The sequence below is a fragment of the Cibotium barometz genome, chromosome 43 (genome assembly GCF_041138505.1).
Source record: "Cibotium barometz isolate CiBa-2024 chromosome 43, ASM4113850v1, whole genome shotgun sequence".
NCBI classification, from domain to species: domain Eukaryota; kingdom Viridiplantae; phylum Streptophyta; class Polypodiopsida; order Cyatheales; family Cibotiaceae; genus Cibotium; species Cibotium barometz.
The window spans coordinates 194,859-207,909 of record NC_141088.1 but is presented as its reverse complement, the minus strand read 5'-3'; the positions used below and the strand labels follow the sequence as shown (position 1 = coordinate 207,909).

Genomic DNA, 13,051 nt, shown 5'->3' with positions numbered 1-13,051 from the left:
GGATCAACATTACCAATTCCCACACCTGGCATGCCATACATTCCAGCCATGTTTCCAAACATACCATTATGCATACCGGGCTACATGCCCCCATACATATTTGCTTGCATTCCAGATTGCATGCCCCCAAACATGTTTCCTTGCATTCCGGACTGCATACCACCATACATATTCCCCTGCATACCAGGCTGAAAATTTGCTCCAAAAGTCCCTGGCATACCCATGCCTCCCTAAGGATAACCCCCAGTCATGGATTGGAACACAGAGCCACCACCAAAATAACCTGGATGCATAGTCTACTGAGGAACAGATGGCTGTCCAAAAAAGCAACTCTGAGAATTAGCACCAAAAGCATGTTGCATGTTCGGAAACTGTCCGAAAGATGGATCCTGTGGGAAGGCAGCACTATGACCCTGAGGAAGGTTCTTAGAACGCACCTTCTTCTTCTTCTTTTCAGGCTCAGAACGGGATCTCATAAATTCAGCAAACTTCTCACTTTGTGTGAGCTGCATAAACACATCCATTACACCAGCCAAACGATTTTTAAATTGAGCATCATCTTCCTCTTTACTAGGCATATCTTCTGGCTGTGTTACATCCTCATATTGCTCATCATCTGCAGCCTGTTCTCCTGCAAGAATATCCTCAGATTCATTTCTCTCAGAAGAAGTCTCTTGCTCTTCCTCTTCATTATAAAAATATTCATCTTCTGTGTCTGACATGTTGCTGAATTTTTCAGCAATGACTTTCCTCGAGTCAACCACGAGCTCACCCCCTTAAGAAAGTTGATGATGGGTCCCGGCAAACGGAACCTTGAAACCGGCCTCTGGTAGAAACCAAAGTGCGGTAGACTAGCAGTCACCCTTCCACTTGTAGTCCAAATATAAAAACAAATTTAATTGGAGCTAGAGTGCCCCAAAACTGAAATGAGAACGACACCTGTTGGCCCCAAAGCTTGGCGCCCCTTTCGGTATTTCTTTATTCAAATTCAAAGTGATGTAAAACTGAGTACAACACAACCAGCCAGGAGAATACACCTGTATGTCCAATCTGGCAATCCACAAGACCTCTTAGCACAGAGGATTCACACACAGATCTGTGTCCCACAAAAGCAACACTGTGTTTCCCTCTGATCAGCCAAGACCATTCAGCAGGGCAGCCTTGAGCACACATCTGGCATATCCCAAGTACATGGTTCCACAATTCAGTTCACATATACATCCACTGTCCAATCTCTGTTTCCACCCTTTCAATCTGTCATACCCCTCCACTCACAAGGGGCCAGATAACACAAGTCTGGAGCAGACATAAGCCAATGGAAAGAAAGAAAGATGGACAAGTTCAGAGCTTACCAATTCAGTGCGTGGTTCTGCACTCGTGAAGCCAATCGTACCAGTCTGCACTTGAGAAAGACTATCTGTACTTTCCTCTCTGCAACCACTTGACTGATGCACCAACTAAGCTCTGAAAAAGCTCTACCTGCAGCTGTCCGTACAATCTCTACGCCTGCAGCTGCTGCCACCTGTACCTGCTGGACAGAACAGTACTTGACAGCCTGCACCTGTCCATATAGGTCTGCGCTGTCTGTGTCAGCCTGTACCTGTCCGTACAGGTGTCTGCGCTGTCCTGTCAGCTGCACCTGTACCTGCAGCACAGCCGTCGCCAAGACTTGCAGCGCGTACAATACCCGCCTTCAGTTTCTGTCAGTGTTGCCTGAACCTGCAAGCCGTACACTGTACCTGCTGTCGTACAGCTCTGTACGGCCTGTTTCCACAGCGCTGTACGGCCTGCTTTTCACACACAGAAACCAGCAGTTCCCAGCTCTATGCAGTCGACCAGCTTCTCTTCTCTTCCACGCATGAAGCTTGCACGTAATCCCAAAAGCGAGAGAGAGAGAGAGAGAGAGAGAGAGAGAGAGAGAGGTGAGGGAGGCGTGTACCAAAAGTGGAGTTTCCTCCCTCCAAAAATATCTAGGCCCCTTATTTTAATGTTTATTAAAGTTTCCTAGGGGCCACCCATGCTTAGAACATTAAAATCCATTAATGTTCTGGTCCCCCTTCACACCTGAAGATGTCCACACATCATTCTCTTTGTCCGGGCACCCCAAATGTGAATCATTTAATATTTATTTTGCTCAACAACCACCATGCCCACACTTGTGCTGTTCCATTTTCACAGGGTCATGACAAGCACTAGCATTCATATACCTGTCAGCCTTTGTGCCTTGTGGAGAAGATGCATGACGAGAGGTGGCTGTCACCTCTTCCCTTTGCATAAATGACCTCAACCTTTGAGATGCGGGATCTCCATGCTTCAAGCGAGGTGGATTTCTGAATTTCAGCTCTCCATCTTCCCCCTCTTTGATGTCACCTTTGCGGAGGAGGTAGGAAAGTGCCAACTTCCTTGGCTTCTTGCCCACTTCTCGTGCCATGGACTCAAAAGTCATGTCTACCATCGCATCGGCTTTCCTTGCTTCAATGGCACTTTGCACATGGGGATCTTCATGCAAAAATTTCAGCTCTTGCTCTTGTGCCTGCAAAAGCTTTCTCATATGCTCCAATTCAGCCCTCATTGCATCAGGCTCTTCTTCTTGCATAACTGTCTTTCCTCGAGACAGTTGTCCCCTTGAATCACTATAGCCGGCTACGTAGGCCTAGCTGCCTGCACACCTGCGCCTACAACAACCGGTGGCAACGCTTGTACCCGGCCAGCCGTACTCAACCAGCACCCGCAAACAACCGGCGATCGCTTCTCTCGCTCTCTCTCTCATTGCAACAAAAGCGAACATGCTTTTTCCTTTTTTCTCTCTCAACAGTTCATACAACTGCAAAACACATCTTCAGCCTTCTTCTTGCAAAGCAAGCAACCCTGCTAACCACCTACACTCTCATCACGCGTTTCTTTGATGAAAAAAGCACATACTAATCTGAAAAACAGAAGTATGCATAGACAAAAAACAGCAAGCTTCTTGAACTCTTACCTTTTCTTCGACCTCATCTTCACTACCTACCGACTTGCTCATTCACGAGGCATGCTCTGGTAGCACTGTCAATTCCCCACCGGATCTCCTCGTGGAACGCTCCTGGTACGAGACTCGAAACCTGCAAACAAACAAACAACATGGGGGTGCAGGCCTGACTCACCTCCCAACCATGACAGCCGTGGGCAAGCCCCCAGTCTTGGCTGTCCCCACCGAGCCACGAGCTGAGCTAACTAGGTTGACGTACCGACCAATCTCCACCTCGCGACGTCCCATACCGCCACGAAGCTACCCTCGCGGGCCTCCGGCCTCGGCTGCGTAAAGCAGGTGCACATCTGCACTAGATCCAGGCTCCAGACCATAGAGCTCTCACAAATCACGCGAGACTCTATATGCCTAATGACTAACCTCGGCCACCCTTTTATAGGCTCTTGGCCGGTCATCGGGCGTCCACACTTGGGCGTCCTCCCGTCCATACTTCCTAACTTAGCTCGCCAATCAGCCTACCTAGCTCCAAGCTTCCCCAAACCTCGAAGCTAGTCTTGTGTGCGTGTAGCACACGGTAGATACACACTGTGCACATGACACAAACGCAGGGCCAAAGAGGAGCAAGTGCAAGCAGAGCTCGAAGAGAAAGCGAACCACGAGCGACAAGACCGAGAAGACTTGAGGGACCAGTTCCAACAGACACTACGGACTCTGATAACTTCTTTCCACCCTTCTCAGTCCTCCACAACCCCAGCCATAGCCTCAACAAGCGTCATCCGAGCCTCACCGAACTTCACCAAGTACGACGGCAAGTGCGACCATTCGGTTGTGACCCAGTTCACTAACCACTTTTGTTGCCCATTTTCCACTCCAATATCACGGACACCCAAGATAAAGTCCATCTGGCGGCTCTACACCTCACAGGTGATGCAATCACTTGGTGGCAACATTAGTCCCGTTTACCCACAGATTCTTACACTGGCTTACCGAACTATGATTGGGACACCTTCGTGTCCGATCTAAAGACAAGGTTTCTACCTCCGTCGTACATGACGAATCTTGAAGACAAGTTCTACAAAGTCACCCAGAACGGTTCCCTTGTGCTCACCTACTCCAACAAAGTGATCACGTCAGCTCAACAGTTGGGGAAGTTCGAGGAGGAGAAGCTGAAGCAGTTCATTCGTTGATTGGATCTAACCATTCGGTTCCCCATTCGAAATTTTGAACCCCAAAGTTACGATTGACTCTTGCGCAGAACCACGAGATGATGCTCAATGGAGGCAAGCCCAAGACCGCTCCATTCACCCTCAAAACTCAGCACCAGGCAGCAGCAGATGCAAATCACCCAATAGAACTAGGCATCTAACCAACAGGCAGGTAAGGAGGCACCAACAATAAGGACCAAAAGAAGAAGGGCCAGAATAGCTCTTCAACTAGGAAGGAGCGAAAAGATGGACCTAAGAAGACCCCTGAAGAAAAGATCAAGAAGGGCATTACCGGATGATTCTTACAGTCAGATGAGAAGGAGCGGTACTTCAAAGAGAACCGTTGTTTTTTCTGCCACCACACGAGACATGCAAAGAAGGATTGTTCCAAATGGCAAACGAAAAAAGGCAAACAACCAGCTTGTACAATGGCTACCGCCACAGCTATACCACCCCCCTCAACCACTAATGTTGTTCAGCTCTCGCCTGCTTTGAATGCAGTACCCGCAATGGTATTCGATGATAAGCAAGAGGGCGGAGTTGAGGAGCGCGAGAAAGGTCTTATCAGAGCTTATGGCACAACGAAGGGGCAACAACTTGTTCTTCTTTTCGACATGGGCAGTTTAGAAGACGCCATCTCTCCGTAGTTGGCGACCAAGATGAGATGTGCCCTAGTGCCTTATCATTTAGACGTGGACGGGTTCACATCCGGCTTGTGTACCCATATCACGCAGAAAGCTCAACAATTTGCCTTCACATGTGTGGTGTGCTTAGGGTTTGGGTTTGGGAGTGATTAGTACTAATCACTTGTTTTCTCTTGCTTCCTCTCTCCCTCTTGCTCGAGTGATTAGGCTACCAACGCAATAGTCTTCCGCAGAGATCCCACACGATCTTCGCGAGAGAGGTTGCACCACTCGTTGGATTAGAGCAACCACCTCGGTGTGACAACAAGTGCGGGAGGACAACAGCGATGAGCAGCTACATTGGAACTCTTGAGCCTAGCTCAAGGTCGGCGGATAGGCAACTTTCCACGACACGTTAGGGTAGGGTTTCCTTAACAGCATAGAGACCAAGATATCCACGAAGGACTTTCCCAAGAGGAAGGAAGAGCATATTTCTTTTTAAAGGCACTCTAAGAGGGGAAAGTTCAACAGCGATGCTAATCCTTGCTGAGTGGCTTAGATAAGCTATCTCTTGTTGTTTGTCAGTGTTTTTCATGCATGTGTTGGAAATCTGGTGCAAGAGTACCCTCATACTTGTACCAAAGAAATACTCTATGGAATAAAGTTTTTCCTAAGGAGGGGTTGGTAGCAAGGCTACCTTATCTTCAGTGTGATTTCTCATTCATTTGCAAGTGTATTCAATCTAGGATCGGTACTTTTGGGTGCCTAAGTCGTTACAACTTGCTTAGTGATCTTCTATAAATTTTACTCACTACTTCTTTCAAATTCTGATGGTGTACTCCTCAAACTTTTTCCAAGTTATTAATTTTCTCATTATTTTTATATTATGTATCATACATCCACCGTTTCCTAGCTGTTTCCGTTTCCTAGTTCCATTTCCTAGCCATCTCCATTTCCTTGTTTTAAGGCATTACCGTTTTCAGAGGCCAGCCGTATCCATTGCAGTTTCTGTTTCATGCAACTATGCATACCCGACCTGTTAATCACTTTGCACCATCACAACCTTTAGGAGTTGTTCTAGACAAAGCCCATCAGCTACAGCTATCATGGGCAAGGCACTCTAGCCCGAGGTGGACCTCGGGACAAAAACTTCAGATTCACAAGATTTTACAGTAAACAAAGAGATGCCCCACCATGGGCTATGGATATAAGGAGCCACTTTGAGGCCCTAAATTCACCCATCCTGGACATTCTTGATGGATGATGATGATGTCTCCCTACTGTTATCCTCATTGTACCCACATGAACTCATGATGTATCTTTATCTTGTATTCACATGTTATCAAGGCATAGAAAGCTAGTTTTATTTTTTTTATTTTGACTTTTCCATGATTCGATATTCTCATGGATTCATTGTACTACCTTCTGGTCTCCTAGACCCATTGGGTCTTTTGGAGATTGTTAATATTACTTTCTTTCTTTTCTCTCTTTCATGAGGTTATTCATAGGCCGGCAGTCCCTTGTGCTCACGGCTGGCACATCTACTCGCATCTCTCTTCTATAGGTAATTCGCACATAGGTGCACATCCTCTCCCTCATGGTTATGAGCCGAGCTTACACTTTTGGCCTTCCAAAATGGCCAACATTCCACCCATGGAGATGAGACTCTCCAAAGGAGATTGCTCAAGAAGAAGATCCCACACTACGGAGAATAGGGCTCTTATGCAACGCCTTTCTTGTCTTGAAGACGAAAACAAAGAGCTAAGACCTACCCAAGAAGATCTGGAAATTCAATACTTCATGGAGGCCAAGAAGAAAGATTCACGAGAGAAGTTTGCATTTGAGGAGCATGCGAAGGACCTGGTCACCAGGGAAAAGGAATTGGCTTTATCATATCTATTTGCTCATGAAGTTGTGGTTACCAATGCAAGAGGGAATCTACGAATCAAAACTCCCCAACTCCTTACTTCTCAATTGAGGGATTCGAAGAGACCTAAACTCCTCCCTATTCATGAGGAGTTTTCACCCACTTCCCCTCATCCTCACCAAGAGAAAGATCCCTCTCATTACCATGGATCACGTGTCTTCAAGACCTTGGTTCGTGATAGCACCGTCAATAAGCATACTCCTCTTTATAGAAAAAACCAACCAGCTCTCTCTCGCTATTAAACACCATGAAACTGCCTTTGCCAAGATTAACCATGAGGTCTCTCTCGTCACAAAACCTTTGCAATGCATCGACATGTCTCTATAACCCCTCTACAAAATAGAAATCGGGACTATGTGTTCTGCACAAAACAAAATGGGCACGATTGCCTAAGCCAAGCACGACCCTGTCCCCCCAAACTTTTAGATCTCCTCCAAAGCAAAAAATACAGAGGCCAGTATGATCTTCTCAAAAAACCCCAAGGCACGCCAACCTTGTTTTAGCTCTACTCAAAAGCCAGGATGATCTTCTCAATGAGTGTATAACAGCCAATTCTGCAAACCTGGACACCTTGCACAAATCGCAAACCAGGCATGAAACATGTACGATGTACCACTACGGACACACGAACCACATAAAACGGCATTCCAGAAAAAGCGTTTTGGGTTACAGAGCCCTTACATTTACCGAAATCATGGCGAAAGCACAGATCAAGACCAACCTGGTAGAGGAGAGAAGATGTGCCCCCTGCGGAACGGCCCTGAGCAAGCGAGCAGAAAGGGCACGCTGCTTGGGTGCTCTGCGCCCACCATCTCATTTCTCCTGCCCTCGGACATTCTCGCAGAACATGGTTGAATTTATATGAGAACGTAAAGAGGGTGATGCGTGTGCGTGCTGTTGTGCCGTGTAAAACCCGCGACAGAGTCTCTTTCTACATAGCTCATGGATAAAATCTGTGAAACAAATTCTTAATTACCATTTTCCAGCTTTTGCAAGGTTGAGCTCTGTCACTTGGCGCTCCACCTCATTATGAAGCCCAAAGTGGATGCATGTGATTGTTTCCATCTTACACCATCATCATCTTCACCATGTAAAACTATCCTAAGTCCATCTAGAGTTTGTAGGATAGAGGAATTGCAAAAAATATGAGTCATCTGACTACATGGATTCTAGCTATAACTCATCTGACTATAACTCACATGAAAATGCAACTTAACTTTCTTTAACGCCCCAAGCAATTGCTTTTGTTTATATTCAATCATAGAGTAAATGATGCATAGAATTAAAGAAATTTACAAAAATGGTAAGTAGGCATTTATGTCAACAACGTTGAACTCAAAGTTGTTTTCAGAAAGAAGGTCATAACAATTCAATGCATATCTCCTCTCCTATGTGTGTCTTCGTTGAAAAATTAAATAACACTTATAAAGCATGAAACTCGTAACTTAATAAATTAAACTTTTACATTGTGATAACATTTCAATGCATATCTCCTCTCCTATGTTTTTCCATTGGAAAATTAAATATCATGAAACTCGTAACTTGATAAATTAAACGTTTATTATTGCGATAGTATGTCAATTTGATTTTGACCTTTGATTACCAATGTGGAATGTATGTGTTTACAAACATTTAGCACACTTGTTCATGGAGACCATATGCCCTTCTCAATCTTATTACTGTTTTTGTAAATAAGTTCATGTTTATTGGGATTCCTTTTATGTTGGAAGTTATCTTTATCATGGTGAAAAGTATTTCTCATGTTTGCGTAAGAAGCAAGTGTCAGTCTCGTTTTGTCTGTTAACCCCATTTTGAGGTTAACCTAGCATCTCCGTTACATAAGAGAAATCACCCAATAAGTGTAATGAAACGGCACTATAAATGTCGTAATTATGAGAATGGGGGTATCAAGGGAATAAAATAGCATTCATTGAACTTGTTTGGGTGAAGATCATTACTGTGATTTTGCAAAGGATCACGACCGTGATTCTTGACCCTGTAGGATCACGTCACTAATGCCGTGAATAGCATTAGGACAAGTGCACATGGGTAATTCCAAGGTCTCCTTGACATCTGAGGAACCAGTTGTGGCAGCTGGGATTAAATAAAAATTTGTCGTTATTCCAGTTATGATCACATCTGTGATTTTCAATCACATCCATGATTCTACAAAATTTTGGCTGCATACCTAATTATTCCAAGTATGTGTAGATCCATATTTTGGCCAATTAAAACCATTTTATGCAATTAAGGTCGGGAAGGCTTGATGGTGACATCACCCTTGACAATATGCATCTAACTAACCAGGATCCTCCTATCAGAGAAGCTTAGGGTTAGCTCACATAGCCAACACACAAGGAAGTGTGTTTGCTTTGCACAGGCTAAATTCTTTCGAATCATTAAGTAGTGAGGATTCCATGGAGAATCCTCTTAACGAGGAATTGGTAGGGGAGAAGGGTACGTCTTCTCCAACACTATCTAGAGGGTTCATGGCCCTCACCCAAGGAATCCTAGAATATAGTTATAAGCCTGAAAGGGTAGTTCTACATGCTGCTAAGGGAGAGTCATCGAACTTAGATAGAGAAGCAATCACTTAAATACCTGGAAGCATAGGGCAACAACTGATGGAGAAATAGTTATTGAGGGGAGCAATCGTTAACCCTTGGTATAATTTACTCCGCGAATTCAAAGGGATTCCATAAGTGCCCAAAGAATGAGGGCAATGTATTTTCCCACTTCCAGAGAGCTAGAGATTGAGGAAAGAGTGAGGGAGGTATAAGCCCAACTTAAGATGCTTGAACAAGAGAAGATCAGCCTAGATCTCTGGAGGGAGTTGGCCGAGAGACGTGCTTTCGATACAGCACCGAATGGGGAAGGTTCTTCTAGCCTCAATGGATTGAGGCATGAAGAAGATATGGTTAATAAGGCAGTGCTAGAGATATTGAGCAGGCAATGGAGGAGGATATGCCACGTTTAGAGCCTATTTCGGCGAGAAGCCTCAAGAAGATCTAGCCACCCTCATAACACCTCTCTCAGGTAACAAGGATCTACCAAGAGAAAACTGTTACAGGTATATATTTTATTATATTTTTTATTAATTAATAATTATGAAGAAAAATATGCTTAATATAATTTGTGCAGGATTCCGCTTAATGAAATGTGCAAATGTGCACAAGATTATTATATGTGCAAATGTGCACAAAGATCTTTTATGTAACAAGGCCATTTAGCACAATTATAGGTCCCATGACAGTGGTATCAGAGCCTGTTACACATATATATTTTATCATATTTTTAATTAATTAATAATTATAGAGAAAAATATGCTTAATTTAATTTATGCAGGATTCTGCTTAATGAAATGTGCAAATTTGTACACGATTATTATACGTGCAAATGTGCACAAAGATCATTTATGTGTAACAAGGCCCATTAGCAATTACATTTGGACAAAGGTTTCTATATGTACAAACCTTAGGAGATTTCATATGGTTAATAATATGTAAAGCAATATCCCTAAAGTGGGAAAAGAAAGCCCAATTTGTACGCACATCTATTATTAGCTCCTTGGGCTATTTTTATCAATAAAATTCTCTAAATACTCAAGTCGTGGAAGTGAAGCTACACACTTGAGGGGGGGGATTGCACCCAATCTTGTCTTCTGTGTGGTACTCTCTATCCTTTACACGATGGTGATGTTATTCTAACTCTCTTGCCTTATGTTATGCTATGTTATTTATTTTTCAATTTAATTCAAGTCTTTGGTTCAATTTTGATGTAATTTGTGAGATTTTAAATTATTTTCTTCAAGAAGTACAAAAGGGTCCCATGACAGTGGTATCAGAGCTTTGGTTTAATTTAATCTTCTTGAAGCCAATCAAAAACTTGTGGACAAAGAGGTGAAAGAGACAAAGACACATGTGATTTTGGTAATTTTTTAATTTAATTTGAAGAAGAATACGTTTATGTTTATGTATGGTTTAAAGAAGGCTTGTTTTTAACCATTGGATAACAAATCCCCATCAATTTATTGCCCAAAGGGTAAAGCAAGGTGGAAAACCATTTCTGGGTTTACAAAAACCATAAAACCACCTTTGATTTCACTAATCCTCTTCATAATCTATTTGTACCGATCGAATCAGCAAGGGGAAGAGCATACATAGCCATAGCAAGATTGCTAAGCTAGTGGAAGTGTAGAAAATCTATAATGGATAATCTTCAATCTCCCACAACTAGATATATTGGGAAAACTACTTGCAGGTTTCTAATTTTCTTTTTTTGAATTAAAAGCTTCAAAAATTTTCCTTCTCTTTTCTTCTTCATGGGGAGGCGAACAACCCCATTTTCTCTTGTGTTTCCTTTTTAATTGCAATCGGCAATGGGCAGTTGCGATGGGCAATGGCTAAGTTTCTTTTTTTTCTTTCTTTCTTCTCCTTACGTGTTGCACGAGCTCTCAGCATGGAGAGGCATAGATTTAATTAAAGCCTAATGCTTGATTATATATATATGTATATATATGTATATGTATGTATATGTGTGTGTGTGTGTGTGTGTGTGTGTGTGTGTGTGTGTGTGTGTGTGTGTGTGTGTGTGTATACATAGGGTCTCATTTTCCCTTTATGAGCTAGCCGTGTTGGTTAAACTTTTGGCTAGATTAACCCCCATGAGTAGGCTCAGTTTAAAGCTTAGTAAATCCTTGATTAAAGCTTATTATTATAGAAGCTTTTATTAAAACTTTTAAAATAAAAGCTTTAATTTTTGGGTTATAAACCCCCCTTATGCGTGGACAACCAACCATGAAGAAGCAATAGGCTCGATTTGTTTTTTATTTTAAAAAAAGTTTAAATTATTTGAATTGAACCCAATCTTGTAAAAGGGAACAAAAAAATAATAATAATTTAATTTTATCTCTCTCCCTCATGGAGGCAGCCACAAATTCCTCTAAATCTTTATCTTTCCACTACCACATTGCGTGGATTTTCCAGAGAAGAGGAGAAATAATTTTGTTTATTTTAAAGCTTAATAAGGCTTTGATAAAAGTTTTAAAAGGATAAAGCTTTATAACTTAAAAAAAAGATTTATAATACAAATCTTCTTCTCCCTTGTGGCACTACTTGGCTAGATTAACTACCATAATTAGACAGCTTTATATTAAGCTTAGTTAAAGTTTAACTCATATTCATATATATATAAGTCTCATGCTCTTTTTCATGAGTTCTACAAGAAAGCTTTTATTTAAGAGCTTTAATTTTTTCCCTTTAAAAGGGGAAGAGAGAGCTTGTTACTATAAGCTTCAAAAAGCTTAAACCCAATATATATATATATATATATATATATATATATATATATATATATATATACCTTATATTTGTATATATATATATATACCTTATGTATTACATAAAGGCAAAAAGGTTATATTTTTATAACTCCAAAAATTTTAATTGGTCCAAAGAAAAAGGAAAAGAAAGCTTTGTTGAAAACCTCAAAAAGCTTTAACTTTTGGAGTAAGACCTTAGATCATAGAGACCAAAATCTTTCATGGAATGGCCATCGAAGGGTTAGACAAGCAGTCTAGTGAAGCCTACAACAAACTTATAAATTATCCATTATATAAGCTCCTTTTAAAAAAAACTTACCCTAAGGCTTTCAAATGTTTTTATTTCCTATCTTTTACCTAACTTAAATATCCCATGCTTATATTATTATTATTCTCTCACAAAATGTAGAAGCTGCTCCAAGGCCTTCCTCTAAGACTTAGAAGAGACCCTAAATTCTTTGTTCTAGTCTAACTATTTTTGTGATGTAGAGATTACAATATTTTCAGGATATATACAACAATGTGCGAAACTTCAAGAGTTTTCATATTTTTATGATATCTGAACACCACTTTTATTGTTTTATTCTCAACTCATCATACCTTGAGGTAAATTTTTCTTATTTATGAGTATTAATTGCATCAGTCATATCTACATTTGCTTATCTAACACTTTACCAAGTAGATGTGCATCCCCAACATCATATGAGTACGTATTCGACCCATTCATTAATTGCATTATGTGCTTAAAATTGACAATAATTAATTCAAGATATATGAATCCTGGAACTACTTTTAAATTGCTTAGTACCATATAGCATATGGTACTACTTACCATATAGCATATGCAGTAATATTTCTCTTTCAGAATGATTCCAACACTCTCAAGTAAGTTCCTCCATTTTCCATAATCAAAACATCACATATACTTGCAATATTTGTAACCTTTTAATGATGTATTTTGTAGCAAGCTACCTGACACTTACAATTAAGTTACTACCCTCTATAACC

The 13,051-nt window shown here is 41.6% G+C and overlaps 1 protein-coding gene across 3 annotated transcripts in view; it reads right to left on the bottom strand.

Annotated features, from left to right (window-relative positions):
• HINT4 (histidine triad nucleotide-binding 4) overlaps positions 1–7,848 on the bottom strand; it is a 37,050-nt gene extending 29,202 nt beyond the window's left edge. For 2 of the 3 annotated variants that reach the window (XM_086781335.1, XM_086781337.1), the window contains exon 1: positions 7,445–7,693. In XM_086781335.1, the coding sequence (XP_086637461.1) occupies positions 7,445–7,540 (96 nt within the window). In that variant the 5' untranslated portion in view covers positions 7,541–7,693. The other variant, XM_086781336.1, reaches the window with a different exon arrangement.
• Positions 7,849–13,051: the final 5,203 nt, after the last annotated feature.